The following is a 17552-nucleotide window of genomic DNA, read 5'->3' as shown; positions in this document are numbered from 1 at the left end:
CGGGAAATACGACCCTAATGGCAAATACTTGAGTATGATTTTCAGTGCTCACTGCAATACTCAAGTCCTGACTTGAGTATTGAGTAGAGTTCTGGAATACGACCCATAGACAGAGTAAGCTCTAGCTCTTATTTTTATGGATACCTGGGTATCATTAGTCACGCCTTTCAAGTGTTTTACTTTTTCCAAAAATAGTCATTATTTTTTTAGTACTATATTATATAATGTAACTAAAAATTTATTTTACTAATTAAGATCGTTTACATAAAACTCCAATTTTCTATTCAAATAGTTACTTCGATCTTAAATATATTTATGTACTCCATCTTTATTTCAATACTTTGAATGGCAGTAAAGCTCCTCGTATCAGTAAAAAAATGAAGGATAGTTATTACGTATAGGATCAGGGTAATAATAGTCCATTCTCTACTTAAACCACAACTCTGCTCTAGTCACTTCTTTATTTAGCTTTTTCAGAGCATGCGTTTAAACATAAAGCAAGTAATAAGGTGCTTGGATTGGCAGGCAATGAAATTTCGATGTAAGGTATACATAAATTTATTGCTAGCCCACCCATCGCGTACCTGGGATTGTAAGAATATAACATAATTCTGACTTAGACAAAAGTAACAGAGTAATGGCTGTAACTAGGCATTTCTTCTTGGAAAGAATTGTATATACGATAAGAATAATTAAACTACCAATATACAATAAACGAATTATTTGATTAGGGGAAAAAATTAACTTGAAAACAATTATGAGTAATTTTTATTATGTTCGAAACTGGCTTGTATCTGAGAATCATGAATTAACTTGTAAGAACCCACATCCATTTTACCTGCAACGAAAAGTCGAAAATAAATAATACCGAATGATAGCAATTAAATCAATATATAAACTCTTCGCAATTATATATACCTTGTCCACCGTCTATAGGCACATGGCCGGAAGCTCCTACAATAATATCTTCTGAAGCTGGTTCTCGGTTCTCAGTTCTGAAATTCGCTGGTTGAACCTGGTAAAAGGGCACAACAATAAACTTTTTTATCAGTTGTGTATGATAAATACTAACCACGAGTTAAGAAAGAAATAACACGATGACTTTGTTCGTCTTGATACACAAGTCTCGCCAAACGAATATCACAAATATTTTCGGCACTCTTTTTTACTCTGCTATGGCCAAGACGTTCGAAAACACATTGCATTGAAAATAAATATAATTTCATAGCGTATCAAACCTGTCCATCGTTTCGCATCAAATCAGGTAGAGCAGCAGAAGCTGGATATCTGTTGTAAATGCCATTGAGATTGTAATGTAAATTCATGTCCGGACCAATGTTGGCCTTGAGTAACTGCTCCCAAATACCACCTGTAAATGTAAAGTGATATATATATTTGTAACTTATGCACTTAAAATATTTTTAAGTGATGTCATTAAACATTCATAATATACCTCTCTCGACATTGACCACAGGTCTATTAGATTGCCACGGATACTCGCCATGTGCTTGAAAGTAAATTGAGTATGTAGAAAGCTGAAATAAGCAGGCCGACATAATTAATTGCGGTTATTTAATGTGACTTTTAAGAAACTTGTGCACTTTTAATATCCTACCTGAGTGTAATAAAGGGAAAGCCAGTATGCTCCTCCATGACCCACAAAAGCTGTCTCATTGGCATCCATCAAACCACTTGGTAAGTTTTGATGTAAAGTTTCTGGTGAAATATGAAGATTGCAACCATACCTATAAATTTAATCCATGGACAAACAAGATAGTACACATAAAATCGTTCTCGTCTTTGTCTTATGCGATCTTACCAGTCTGGACATGCCTTCAGTATATCGTATGGAGCTCTATAATATTCAGCTCTCCGCACCACAGGATTTCTAATGTTAAACCTTTCGTTAGGATCCGAGAGATTGACGTGCTTGATCTTGACGTCTCTTCGCTCGCAAATGTAATCGTAGTGAAACTTAGGGATACTTTCTCCACGTGCACAATAAGCGGCTGTAAGTTTATCAATAAAACACAATAGAACCATTTGATAAATAGCTTGCAAACGTGTCAGTAATAAATACTAACTTTTGTATGTTCCATCAAGTGAATTTACTGTCGCATACTTATCAATACAGTAACGATATCCTAGCACACTTGGAAAACGAAGGTATGGCACTCTACAAGAAAATCGTCCTTCTTGGTACATAGCGCCCTGAAAATTGTGCATCAATATAATGAAACAAAATAAATTAGATCTTTAAGTATTTTGCTAATAATTTCCTTCATATAATTTTATTCATCTCTTGGGTTATGAAAAAACATGTTGATTGACGATGATGTTGAAAAGAGATTGTGGAATGCCGTAAAAAACAAAAGTGAGCGCTAATTATTTATTCTACCCACAAATTGGGAAAAGCAGTTATTGTGGCAGCTCTAAAATAATTCTAAATAAATTTTAAAATATTATCTTATAGAATAATAATAAATTAATAGGTGTCAGCCACTTTAGTCTAGTCTTAATAAATGAGAAAATTTGGTATAAAAATTGTTAAATGCAGGAAAATATTTTTAATATCGAATTATTTTCGAGTTTAATAATGATCTAAATCAGTTATACTCAACCCTGCAGCCCGCGGGCCGCATGCGTCCCGCCACATCACGCTAAGCTTATAAGCTTTTTAAAATTTGGAAGTTTTTGAAATAGGTATTGAGCGGATATATTTAGGTTTTGTGTTTTATTCATTATATGGGGAGGGTCTCCCATTACACATGTTATATGAATCACTTACAAAAAAGGTAATCCACCACCTAAATCAATACATCGGCCCGTATGACAACGTAGCAAGAAAAGATTCAGTGCCTATAGCTGATCTAAATGGTACCTAGATATTAACAAACTTCCGAGTTTTTAGCACGACAATGATCCTGAAAAATTCGTACAATATGTAGATCACGATACCTTACATATGACGCTTCGTCTACCAGGAGGCCTTGAAACACCTCCAAAGCAATACGTTCTGGTACCGTTGATCATAATTTCCGTTGCACCGATGTGAGAGATAAGAGTTATGCCGTTAATTCCAGCAAGAGCAAAACGCTGAAGGCCCGCACGTTTGCGAACTTCCACGTTGTTCTTCATGCTCATCGTATTAACTATCGCTTGCCACCCATATACGAATTCGTGCATCGGTCCTGAGTTAAATTAAAATTCGCGTGTAAAAATTGGATTTTAGCTCATCGTATCGTAATAAATTTCGTAATAAACACCTGTCATAATGATCGGGTTAAATTCGCAACTCTAACTAAAACTTGAATAGTTAACTTTAACACGTTCATAGTCCACCAAAGGCTGAAATCAACTCCCCGCATCCCCGTAAGAATATGTGTGAAATAGTGTAGGTTCTGTCTTTTACTCTCAAAATGTATATGTTATTTGAAAACTAGTAACAACCCTGCAGAACTATATTACTAACATTTTAAACAAGCTCCTCCACCCACCTAGACGTAGTACCCTGTTGGGGCTTAAAGGTAGGCGTCCACAGATCCGCAGCACACGCATCGGACGGATCGCATTATACGGATTTTAGTATTTTTTGTATAGAAGTTCATACAGCTGCGTTCACTGATCCGCATCGTACGGACCGTACGCACCGGCCTGCCGGTAATGCCCACACAGATGCTCGGACTTTTCGGATGCGTGCCGACTACGTCATTCGGATTGCGTATTAAGTATCCAGATATCATGTTTCCTTTTTTTTCTTCTCTTCTTTCTTCTTCTGCCTACAAACAAGCCACCACAACAAATTGTTCCAAAATCCAAATCATCAAAATCCATTATCTCACACACACAAGTTACACTCGTCCGCTCGCTACGAGAAGTGGCGTCGGCAATCCGATTGCTGCGGATACAGTGGACGCACTGCCACAAACGGAGCCGTTTGATTCGATCCGTCTCATGCGTGCGCTGCAGATCTGTGGATGCCTTCCTTTATTCGTCTATACCTAGACTATGCAGACTGTACAGCGACTGCAGTGTGTTATATTTGGTTATATTTGGTGCATCACTAGTCTGTTACCAGGCAGCTTTATTTTACGTGACTTATAATAGTTGCAACTTCATGCCTTAATTGTAATGCAGTATAAATATAGTTGCACAAGTAATTTTTATTTAGGTATGTTTGTTAACATCTTACTGTCTTCCTATTTGTAATGTTTATCATATCTTTCTATAATTGGTATTTGAAATATATATTGTATACATGTTATATAAATTAAAAGTGTGAAAAAAGTATATATTATGTATGTAAATAATTAACTCTTAATTTGCGGTAGTCGCGGATCCGAGGCGGACTTATTTCCAACGGACGGCCAATTAACTGCCGGTGTTTCACTGTTGCATATTGTGGTACAACACTTTAACAATACCTACTCCATTTGAATTGTATAATCAAAATTCTATGTACTTGTTGGTTGTCCTAAATAAATAATAAAAAAAAAACAACAACTTTTGTTGGAAATGACTACTACTATCTGACATTTTTTATATGAATATTTGGTAGTATAAGTTCAAACGCGCAAGCGTCCTCCGCGACAACTGCCACCCCCGTGCTGCACAGAGTTATTACGTTTAGAGCGATCTATTCATTTTTGTATGAAAGCAAAATTTATGAATTAATAATAATCATGGAGCAAGAGTTGTTGTTTATGATGTTGGTAACATAGACAAGCGAGGTTTTTAGCATTTTACAAAATAACCCTATAAGTACAAGTCAAGAGCACGTCAAGCTTGACACTTAAGATTTAAATCCAACTCTATGCTTACGATAAGAACGGTCCAAAGTACAAAGTGTCAAGCTTGACGTGATCTTGACTGTACAGTCGCAGTAGCGCTCCTTGTGAAAAAGTTTGTCCAGGGAAGTGCTGTCACTTATTTCTGCCGCCAAACAGTAGTGTGAGCATTATGCGTTTCACGTGGGACTTGTCAACTTATGTCTTAGGGCGACGGGTGCAGTCATTGATAGTGCTCAGATCTTTGTGATTTAAAGCTCCGAGTGGCACTGCAACCACAAAAAGATATCCATATTATTAGAATATATTTGTTTGTAGTTGCGATTTTATGTGTATGCGTATAGGGTTGAAGCAATATGTGACTCCAGGTGGAGGCATGGGCTGTGAACATGTTAAACAAAGTAAAAAAGCGAATGATTGGGTAAGAATATAATAGGAAATGAAACTATTTTTAAGCGACTTTATAGAAGGAGGAGGTGCTCAATTCGACTGTAATTTTTTGCACGAAGGATACCACGCGATTACACATTTCTGAGCCGATTTTGATGATTATTTTTTGTTGGAAAGAGACTAACCTCAGTATTGGTCCCATTTAAATTTGAACAAAATATTCCACCTCTAAGGGTGGTAAATTAGAGAATGGATCCAGTTTCGCGCACTTTCCGACAAATAGATGTAATTAGACGGACTTTTGACAAACCAACGTTTCGGGCCCATATATTAGACATAAATGGTTGATAACTTTACCATCTCAGTCAGTCGTGACAGTGGGACCTGTTCGCGCCCAGTTACATGAGAAGAAAGTTTTCGCGAGGCCGCCGCGCGGCGACCGCCCAGTTACCACGCCTTCATGTACATGAATGCCGAATCTCCCAATAAAATTACAGAGCGGCCGCCACGCGTTCGTCGCGTAGACCAAATTCATGCCAGGCTAGCCCGCGTGCCCGGAACGCTCATTTAAATTAAAACGTAAAAGTTACACAAATAGAGCGTATTTTGCCATGACAGTTAGATGCACGCGGTCGCTGCGCGGCGGCAAGGCGGACTCCGATGTTCGACCGCGCGGGGTGAGCGCGATCAAATTCTTGTCAAATAAATGCTCCCTAAACGTTGGCTTCTTTGAAAAACAAATATACGCGATAAAATAATTTCATTTCCTTTAAAAACTTTTCTCAAACATGCTTTGAAATGTTTGCATTACTTTCAAAAAACGAACACGGAAGGGACATTAAAGGTCTATCCACACATATCCGGGCCGTGCCCGGGACGTGGATGGGCTGTGCCACGTCAGAGGCTCAAAAAAATATCGTTGCGTATATTTTGTATGTACTCGTTCACACATGTCCGTGTCCAGGCCGGCGCCGGGACGGGCCCGCAGTTCATACAAACTAGCACCTGCCCTGATGTGTGTGGATAGTCATTTATGGACAGTGTAACTTCTTTCCGCCCAAGGCCTGCAAAGTACGTATGACAATCCATAAGGTTTAACACACACTGGCGCAGAGTCGAAGAGTCGCGTCGCGTCCTGTTTCTCAACTACACCGCCTGGCGACGCGCGTCGACGCGTGACGACCCTCGCATTAGTGTGCCGGGATCACAGTGTGGATTTGCAAAACACAAATTTGTACCTTAATAATGGCAAAATAGAGATGAATATGCTATAGGCAAAAAACATGACGCATCGCGACGTTTCGACTCTGCGCCAGTGTGTGTTGAACCTTATTGTCCACTTTTCTAGAGTTTTAAATCTACGTACTAATAATGAAGTATGTAAACGGGCTACAGAAAAACTCATACACACAACTGAAAGTGTTCGTAATAATTTTTTAATAATTTTTAAAAAAAGGCGGTGAAATAAACTAATTTCGTTTTTTTTTTTGCCTTTTTTCCATGTTTGTCGCGAAATTAAGTTCTAGTGAGAAGAGCGATAACTCAAAATGCCTGCAAATACTATGTAAAATATTAATTTTGATTAACATATTTTTTACTTTTTCTATTATACATTTTCTCCTATTATTTTCTCACATTGTTTGACAAAACCACTATATAAGCCTCGGCGGGAACGGGGATTGCTGGACTCGTAAACAATCCCTTACTTCCCGGCCTCTGCAATAATGTACTATATTTCGCCCCGTAACTGACTGCCTTGTATAGTTTTCATTAACTTACGGTGGGCGGTTGTCGTAATTTATTTTCATTGTACTAATTTGAATATACCTATCCCAAAGCTGTCTCCGTCGAGGAAGTTGAACATTTCTCCTAATGAATCTGGCATCAAGCCAGCGATGACTGTGGTTTGTTGGAAGTTCTCATCCGGCATCATAGGTACGATATCATCCGGTGGTGTAGTAAACGCGTGTGCCGACATTTTGGTTGGTTCAGTAGCACCTAAAACCTAAAAGGAGATTATTATATTGCGTTCATAATTAATCAAAAGGCTGAATGGATACTGTAGCACGATTTTAGATGGTATCGACCGAAAAGCTCTTGTGCAACGTTTTCTTTTTAAAAAATATTTTTTTTATTTTAACAATATCTAAGCCTATAAGTCCCCTAAATATACTTTAAACAAAACAGCCCTTAAAAGACAACCCGGCAAAATGATACAATTATGCAACATACAATAGGTACAACAACGAAACTAAAAACAACATAATGCAACACCATTCGTATCCCAGACTTGTGCCCCAAACAATGCACACAGCCAACTCGCTGCGTCCGGGAGTAATCATGTTTTCCGCGGATTAATATTATTCTGTGGTCGTGTTACGTTTTCCGATTGCGATTTTGTGTAAGCTACAAGTAATTTCTTACTCCATTGATTATTAACACCAAAAACAAAAATGTCACCCGCCACATGATGCTCACAGTAGTAACTACGCGTATAGAGTCGTTTAACTGCCAACTTTCTATGCCAATAAGGTTAATTGGCTATAAAATCGCAAAATTGTTATTTATAAGCTATTAAACTTGATATCATATAAGTACATAGGTATGTAGCAGGGTTGTTCTGAATATCAGCATCAGCGTGGTCATGGGTTCAAGACCCATCGGGTCGATGAAATTATTCTTTTCCTTTTTATTAGTATTCGATCTTTGGATTCTCATTCAAATTACATTTCGCACGTAAATTCCGACTTCTCTCCAGACTAGTATATCTAAGATTATATCGTTACGTTATGATTTACCTTACCGTCGTTTAATCGCTAAGTATCTATTTGTTAGACTATCATAATACGTCTGTATCAAGGTTGTTACGAATATCAGCATCCGCGGATAATCTGCGTCACTTAAAATATCCGCAACCACATTCAACCACATTCGGTTCAAAACAGATTTATTTGTTTTTCGATAGACATAGCTTAGTTTGCAAAGTCAATTTTAACGGCTACATAGAATTCTTTAATATCTAATGCACAAAGCATGTTGTTAATCTGAAATATTGCAAAAATTAGAAATATAATTTTGTAGCACTTTTTCAAAGTGCTGCTTTTGATATTACAGTGCAGGGTTGTTGCGAATATCAGCATCTGCATCCGCGGATAATTTGGTTAAATTAAAATATCTGCATCCGTATTAGCCTCTGTAATGAATGACGCTGATATTCGTTGCCGATGTTCGAGTCGTGAGAAGGCACGCTGGAATAATTTACAAACCTTCCAAAAACAAACTGTAAGCCGAAAAAGAGCTCAGCTGTTGTTTTTAAAATACACTTCCGGACACATAATTCGAGCCACCACGCATTTTTAGTATTAAGTACCCTAAGCTTAAACAAATTTGAAACTAGTACCTATACTAAACTTCTTTTCCATAAGTCCTTGCTGGGAATTTGGATTTGCAAAACCGGTGGAAGCCTTTTTCTTTATGATAACACTATTTTTGTATTCTAACCCTTTACGACGGAGTATATAACTTTGCTAAAATTCTACAACGATAAAGCTAAACAGATTAATTCTTTTCGTGAAAATTTATTCTTTTGTTATAGGTATTGAAATGTCACAAAAACCATATGAAATAATATTTTATTACAATACCAAAGTAAGCCTTTTTATGTACAAGCTTAGAATAATAACGCATGTACATAGATGAAGTAGATAGATTCAGCAATAGACGTACATTTTTCGCGTTTTTACAAATACCTACATTTTTTATAATCCGTATATGCCGGATCCGTATATGCCGATCCGGTTGCTGATTTTTTTATAAATCATCAACCGGATCGGCACCCGCTTTGTAAAAAACCTGCATCAACAATGTATGTAGTTCAGAATTAACGAAGATAAAGCTGTTCAATCGATGTTGTGTCCAGAGGTGGGCAAGCGTCCGGGTTTTAATCTTTAATAAATTATAATTTAAAGCTTTGTTAACACCGGATTTAAATCGGTAAATTAAATTTGCAACTAAATAATTATTTTAAATAGAGTTCTGTTGAAATTTATGATATTATTTCAAAATGTTCATTGTCTTCTGATCTAGACGATTCGACTTACCTTTCTAAGGAATAGATTCGCTTTAAAATCGTATTAAAATAAATCGATACAAAAAAAATATTAGATCGTAAGTTCGACCTTTATACAAATCGAATTGTTATGGCATCCGTGATAGTGAGAATCCACAGGATAGCAAGGCGGGTACCTATTGTATGGAGTTGCCTCTTTTTCGTTTAAAAAAGAATTGCGTATTCGCCGTTTCTGCCTATGATATTTAGTGCAGAAATGGGTTTTTGGTTAAAAACCCGGGCGGGTTGACTGTGTTTTAACCCACCGCCTGTCTCTGGTTCCATGGCTGAAAGCATACTATATGGGATGCCGCTGTTTGCTTCGAGTTTGGGTATCGTCTCTCGTTTCTCATATTTATCTCTCTTTGTTTGTCTTCGTTCTTAATAAGCTTCCAGTTCTGCCGTCCTTATCATAACTAAGGCAATTTAAGCGTTATAATATAATTAATAACATATCTAGGATCAGCGAACGGGATCTACGAACCCCCTTAGATTTTTTATATCTTGTTTAGTTTCAGTTTTATTGTTAAGTTAAACAGCGTAATTGACTTTTTTATGTGTGACAATAAACTGTACCGGTGCACGTGTGCACTTCAATTTAAGTGAAACAAACCCTACAGGTTGTTAATGCTGACTAAATTTGACCACCAATCATCGAGTATATAACCAAAATATATCCCTGGCAACACATTAGGCAAATGGGCCTTATATCACTTTTAAATATCAACTCTTTTTTGCGCTGAAACCACAAATTTGAAAGCTGAAATAGTACAGTCCCAACAACTGACCTGTGTGTAGGTCTCCGTATATTCCAATTATATTCTGTAAAGATAATATCTCTAACAATGGGGGCTGTTCCATTCGGTGGTGTGGGGAAAAACAGCAAAATATCAATTACAAAACCAACGGAACCACATTTCATCGGTAATTAAAAATGTAATTTTTCAACTTTCGTCCATTATAGCAATGCTCAAGTTAAAGTGGTCGATTTGAAGTGAAACAATTGACGAAACTCACGACACCTGTCGATTGTTTCGAATTCGGACTGGCCAATCGGAGCGCGGTTGTCACCGTAATGATTTGGCAGAATAGTGTTGAGTGTGTGCGTTTAGTTTTCAAACAAATTAAATGACATTTCGTCTCTATTTCTGGCTATAGGAACATTCGACGCCACCAATATAAATAATTCTTATTATCTATGTCAGTATGATATGCTAATATGACCACCAATAAACGACCTCTATGACAAGGAGAGAACTCTACCCTCCTCTATGAGGAGGGTAGAGTTCTAGGAACGTCATGACCTGAGCTATGGGGAAAATGGGGGAATATACACTAGGTATTTGATAAATTAAGGAACAACATTTTAAATAAATCTGTATATATTTGGCATTAAAAACATATTTATTTCATACATTTGTGGCAAACAAATAATTAACATGAAACTTTCGAAATAACAAAGGCACGTCTTATACTTTTATGACTTAAATTCGACTCTATGACTAAGACGGCTCTAAGTTCAAAGTATGAAATCCAGAGTTCTGCTGGCCATGAAAAAAAATAAGCCAAATTCTGTAGGTTAAGTTATTTTACATTTTTCATTAACATATATAAGATCATTGTTCTTCATACATTTGAACTCAAGTGACTTTGGTACATAGGCTATTTGGATGCTTATAAGCAATAACGTAACCATTAATACTGCAAAGTTTGAAAAACAAAGGTTTTCAATCAGGGCGTTCTCTCCGTTGTTTATGACAAATAGAGCAGAGACGTGGATACTCACGCAATGGAAAGACGAGGGCAAGGTATGGAATGAGGTTATCCGACAGAGAACTAATGTCGTCGACGAGCTTGCCATATCTGTCGAAGAACCGATAACCTATGGGGGAAGCGATTTCTTGAGTGAAGACCACGGCTCGTCAAACGTCCTGGAGTAGGACGCCCAGATGGAGTGACAATTTGCGAAATGCTGCTGTCAGCAGATGGATGCGACAAGGCGAGGACCGGGCGAAATGGCGTCCATTGGGAGAGGCCCATATCCAGAAGTGGATTGCTATAGGCTGATGATTGGCATGATAATGAAGCAATAACATGTCAACCAACATTATCATACTTTCGAGAAAATAGCATCAATAAAAATTTTTATGGACTTTGTTGATGAATATTTGGAGGTTTCATATTATCAATTATACTCTAGCCAAATTCGATGTAGAATAAACGTTAACAAACAAAAACATATGATTTTTAGGGTTTCCATCTCAGACTCTTTACAGTTACCATAATTTCAAAATTCTCCTACGAAATTCGACTAGATTATGGATGATACTAAATCTTGATGCCATGTTTATAATGAATATTATTCAACAGAAGTTTCAAATCACTAAAAATGATATAAAAATGACCAGTAATTAATTATTTGTAAAATGTGTCATCCCTAATAACTTTTTGATTTGAAGGTAGAGATTGCAAACATTCGAGTTCTGGTGGTAATTCAAGTTCAAAATCGGAAATAGATGCTGGATGATATAATATGTAGTAAATTAATATCAAATAAATTCTTAAAACCATATAGCAGTAAATATTAATGGTATGCAAACACTTATTTTTATTCCTAAATCATACGTATCAATTTGTATTTTGTAAACTTTATAATAATTAGCTAGGTAAGTATTACTTCTACGTAACCTAATTACCTACTTACCTATTTAAATTCAAATTAAGGTAGCAGATCGTGGGCAGAGCAAGCCTTAATAATGAGCATTGAAAAAAATGTTCTTTCCCGAAGCCATCATTGGTTGCGTAGCAACGTTTTGTTATTAAACATTCTACATCAAATTTGGCTAGAGTTATAGTTTATGTTTGCAAAAATGTAGATGTGACGACAAGATACAATTTATCATTAAAATACCGACATTCGAGTTTTTGTGGGTTGACACGTTATTGCTTACCAGCATCCATTTATCGTCATTAATAAATACAATACTGACAGAAGCATAGCTGCGTTTTTATAGATGACCAAGACACAGAGTGAAGTAACTTGGCCAGTTCATTTTGTTATGTGCATTGTCTTAATGCGCTTCTCATTTATGCACCAGATTGTGATGTTTATGCAAGTTGATCGGTGGCTATGAGTGGTGAATGTTTGTGGATTTGTGAGTCTATGGATGAGTGTGTTTTCTGTGACTAGTTGAGTACCTATTTAGGCTGCGTTTCCACCAGACATAAGCGAGGTAGCTAGGCAGTGTGCAAGAAAAAAATTCACCAATAGGATTACTTCATTTTCCTAGCCTCGCTTAGAGCAGCTCCAGAGCTGGAAAAGGCTATAATCATAACTTTTTTATAAAAAAAGACCGACTTCTAAAGTTCGTTTATGGGTTTTTTTATTGGAATTAAATCTATTTGCCAAGCTTTATTTCGATCGGTTCGCGTCATTGACTTACAAAGTCAATGGGTTCGCGTAACCGGATTCATTGACTAGTTTGCCGCCTAAGAGGTTGAATAATTTCCAACAAAAAAAGAATCCTCAAGATCGGTTCACAAACGCCGGAGTAATCGGGTAACATACATATCCTTTTTTCAAGTCGGTTAAACAGCGAGAGATGTGTGCGAGGGCTGCGAGCTAGGAATGCGTGGAACGTACGCCCAGTGCACAGTTGAGAATAGTCCGCTACCCATCCTTCATACCGTTTCACAGTTTCGCTACAACCTCTCACCCCCTAGCTACCTCGCACAACTATGGTGGAATCGCAACCTTAATGTTATTTAATGTGCTTAAGCAGCCGCTGCAAATTGTATATGATAACAAATTTAAATATGAAATTAAAAGAAAAATACATATAACTAATAATACTAACGTATCATGTGTATGTAGGTACCTTGTTACATTTATTACAATAATACGACAACTTAATTCATTACCTGCATACTTAGGTATTATTAATTAATCTTAAAATCTGTGAAGTTGCTGCCATGCTGGCTAAAATAACAATTATGGATAATGAGCTCTATAGACCACGATTAGACTATTCATATGATGTAACATGACTTATTTGTCGTAACAATGTGTATGATAAGATCCAATTTTCCTAATTAAAAGCTAAAGTTGCCTGTCTATCAGTACATGACTCAGTTACACTTTTGTTAAGGCACTGTTGTGGTTATATGACGTAGCAAAATGGTTATTGAGAAAATTAGGTTTTCGGTTACAGTAATCTCGTATTGAAATAACCTTTGTCAAAATGCAGTAGGTACTTAATACGTATTGATATTTTTATACCAGGATACCGCGGATTGGTTTCTTGATTACGAAACAAAAATGAAATGCTGAACAATTCTCAATTTGTGACAGTCTTGTTCAAACTACTACAAACGCAACAATAAACACGTCTATTATTAGATGTCATTTTTTTAAGCCCGAGCTACGGCTTTAATTCTATAATTTATGACGCGTGAGACGATCCCGCGCTATGCAACGCGAGTGCACTGCGAGATTATGCGAATGTGTGCGTTCGTTCGTACACAGCGCGCGTTGGGCGCGTACATATCGACCCCTCCGACGTAAAGTATCGTATGTCGAAATTGCCAAGTTTACAGGGAAGCGTTTTAAAGTTCTGAATTCACTGAAACGAACATAACACGTGACTTTAGCATTTCTCAGTTTTATTCGGCAAAGCTCATTACTCACATAGAGTATTATAAAATCCTAGATATCGGTTAGATGATCTATGGTGATCACTCTTTCAGTGAATTCAGAACTTTAAAACGCTCCCCTGTAAACTTGGCAATTTCGACATACGATACTTTACGTAGGAGGGGTCGATATATGCAAGCCGCGTTGCTACGTTTGGGTAGAGGTACCATACTTGTCTTATGTATTTACTATGCTAAAAATAATACAGTGTCGATAGTACCTTCTGAAATTCCGGAATGATTAAAAATAAAAGTGTAATTATTAAAACTAAATGGTTACGTTTTTACATCACAATTACAAACATTTTCTTCTAAATACACTACCGTAGGTACTATACTAGATATACATAAAAATATAGAAAAAAAATACAATAATATCATAGTAATATCAAAATAGTCTCAAAATTTCATAAGGAGGTATTATCCACTCTATGTGTATTGCTTCCAAGTTTAGGTAAAAATATTCTGCTGATCCATTACACTTACATAATATTGTACCCTCAATAATGAAATAACATAATTAGAAAAGTATTTTTTGAGAAACTTCAATGATCTTATATACAACATAATACACATACTATAACATACATATATATAACATACGTTGATAGTAATCGACATTCGAAATATATCGCACAATCCATCTAAGCTTTTTTTTAAAAATTGCCGGGGCATAGACGAATATAAATACGATTCTGTTCAACAGAATGAACATTCCCAAAAGTAGGTAAGAAGTAAAATACAATCAAAAACAAAAATTTGTTATTAAACCAATTTGAAAATAAAAGAGTATTGTGTTATGAAACTAGTGTGAGAATGGAATACAATAGAATTCTTTATTTCAGGCATAGACCCATACAAACTGTTAGTAACATTCTCACTTAGAGTAGGTTAGTATTATTACACGATATAAAATATTTATTTAATAATATAAAAACACATTTCATTTGCCCAACCATTTCATTAGAAATGGACAATCGAATCTACCTGCAATCGTTTTCAGGATTCTGTTGTGGCTACTTCTGACACGAATCATAAGCGATACTATTATTTTCCGCATTATCGCTTTTAAGCCGTCATTGTGCGCCTCTGCGAACATGCCTGATGCACAGCACCATTTTGGTAGTCCCAACAGCATCCTGTATACTGTAGCAGTAGAGCACCTTGTTAAAGAGTTCGTCCAAAGAAGTACTGCCACCTTACCTAATTTTGCCGCCCAGCATTACTTTTAGTTGATGTTTTAGGCTTTTAAAAAAGCAAATATAACGACTCATCCGTAGAACAAAGATCCATGTGCAAGACTACTTGTTCTCAGGACATAGTACATTTCGTTCGTTCTTCTTCGCTGTGGATGTTGGATCGACCGTTGTTTGATTTTATATTTCCGAAATGAAATAAGATATATAAATTCTCAAAACACCTTTACATAGGCCTTAGTTTGAATAACGTAATTATTCTCGTAACGTACTTATTCTCTTTTCGCTATATAATCACATCGGACTTTATTCTTCGGATAAGTCGAATTATACTTCCGGACGCTTACCACCCCGCATTTTCAGTATTAAGTGCCTTAGCTTAAACAATGTTTGATTGGTCAAAAACTATTATGCAATTTTGAAACTAGCATACTAAACTTGTTGGGAATTTGGATTTGGAAAACCGGGGGAAAACTTTTTCTTCGATGATAACACTGCCGTCCGAAAGCTAAAATATTTTTAACTGGGGGTCTACTCTAGATCTCCGTCCGAAACAATTACAGTCAAATAGGTAATATTCAACAAACTTAAAAGTCAAGCATCAAGTATGAAGCTTCATTCGCAATACGCGTCTTTTCATTTGGTCAAGTATTGCTTATTTGGCAGTAATTGTTTTGTGAGATCGAGAGTAGACCCCCTGTTTTCGATAGAGAATTTTGTGCTTTACTTTTTTCTGATTAAAACGGACATTTGACCATTTATCACTAGGCCGCGTTTCAGTTACTGGACAGCAGCACTATTTTTGTATTCTGGCCCTTTACGACAAAAATGCGAGGTGGCTCGAATTGTGTGTCCGGAAGTATATTTGCAATATATATGTCGAAGACGGTCATGATTACGAACGCTGAACAAGGCGCGGCGCGCGGGTATCAACTGTCAACGCGGAAAGTGGGTTCGCACGCTACGACAGAGACTATGAAAGCAGGTGGCATATAGGGAAACCACTTTTTCTTCATCGAGCCGTCGAAGAAACAAGAAGTGCCACCTGCCCAGGAACTGTCATCCGTTTCGTTTGGTAGTGCTGCGCTAATTCAATCCAACCAGAGAACGGCTATCTTTTCGTAAAATTAAATAACTTTGAAACAAAGTTCTTCTCTTTTCTCATTGCTCGAATACCTACGCACCGGCCTCCTGATGTTTAAAGATGGCACTCAAAACGCTGTCGATCCGATATATATAAATATATTTAAAAAATTATGTTTTTCAAATTCTGTGTGCTTTTTTTACATACAAACAAGACATTATTGTATAGTGTAAAATAGCATAAAGACAAACGTTACAAATATGTATAATAAACAAGTTTCCCGACTACCATACAGTCACTCATCTACCAAAAAAATACCAAAAAATGACTTTGCTGCCTACAATGTTCGTAGCTGCACCTGTGGTCTATGACTGGAGTTCATGCGTTCTTATCGCACTTGCTACAGAAATAATTCACTATCCCTATCTTCAATTAGCAACTGTTATTTATTCATTGACACGTCGCGACTGCATTTTTCTCGAAATTGGAATAAAATGACGCAATTTAACAAATGTCAGATTCGTCTTTTTGCTCGACGACTGACTGCAAGATCGTACACTACTACTAGTAACATAATTATCAGTCTTCTTTACGTACATAAGATCATTGAGAAACTTACAAAAATATATTTAAAAAAAGTACGTGCCAATCTGATATAAAAAAGTATTTTAGTTTTATATCGTACATTATCATTTTAAATATTTTACTTTTCGAATTAGAACATTTTGTTATTGAGAGTACAGCTGTAGGATAATAATACAAGTACGGTAACTCCATATAATCGTAGCGGCGCGGTTTGCATGTGAGCGCGCCTGTCGCCTGCCGTTTACGGACGCACACATTCGCATATAATCTCACAGTGTATTCGCGTTGCCCAGCGCAGGGCATACAAGCCACGCTGCTATGTTTGTATGGAGTTACCGTACTTGTGTCATCATCATACTGTGGCGCAGCAATATATGAAAGTAATTCTATCGTGTCAAATCAAAACACTGCGAGAAGGCCCAGTATAGTGTTTTGTAATTTCAAAACAACTAGAATCTTTAGGCTGTTATCAGGGCAAAACATATTTATTTGTTTTTGCAAAGTCAATTTTAAAGGCTAGATAGAATTCTTTAATAACTTATGTATATGAAACATTGCGAAAATTAGAAACATAATTTTGTTGCATTTTCTCAAAATGCTGTTTTTGATATTACAATGCAGGCTTGTTGCGAATATCAGCATCTGCATCCGCGAATAATCTGCATAAATTAAAATATCGACGTCCGTATCAGCCCCTGTATTGAATGATG

General features: G+C 36.6%; 1 protein-coding gene across 2 annotated transcripts; it reads right to left on the bottom strand.

Moving 5' to 3' along the window:
• Positions 1-479: 479 nt before the first annotated feature.
• On the bottom strand, positions 480-7636 carry LOC113239214. 2 transcript variants are annotated; one of them, XM_026476111.1, is made up of 10 exons: positions 7602-7636; positions 7005-7182; positions 2959-3191; positions 2085-2211; positions 1820-2009; positions 1616-1745; positions 1454-1535; positions 1239-1369; positions 919-1015; positions 480-838 (listed from the first exon to the last, which is right to left on the bottom strand). In XM_026476111.1, the coding sequence occupies exons 2-10, from the start codon at positions 7153-7155 to the stop codon at positions 756-758; spliced, it is 1224 nt and encodes a 407-aa protein (XP_026331896.1). In that variant the 5' UTR covers positions 7156-7182; positions 7602-7636; the 3' UTR covers positions 480-755. The 2 variants fall into 2 exon arrangements, with proteins under 2 accessions (XP_026331896.1, XP_026331895.1); XM_026476110.1 differs by lacking the exon at positions 7602-7636 and adding an exon at positions 7452-7545.
• Positions 7637-17552: the final 9916 nt, after the last annotated feature.

This window comes from Hyposmocoma kahamanoa, unplaced genomic scaffold (genome assembly GCF_003589595.1).
Source record: "Hyposmocoma kahamanoa isolate Upper Pololo Valley unplaced genomic scaffold, ASM358959v1 99702, whole genome shotgun sequence".
Taxonomy (NCBI): domain Eukaryota; kingdom Metazoa; phylum Arthropoda; class Insecta; order Lepidoptera; family Cosmopterigidae; genus Hyposmocoma; species Hyposmocoma kahamanoa.
Note: the sequence above shows the minus strand (reverse complement) of the source record. Positions and strands in the feature narration are given on the sequence as shown.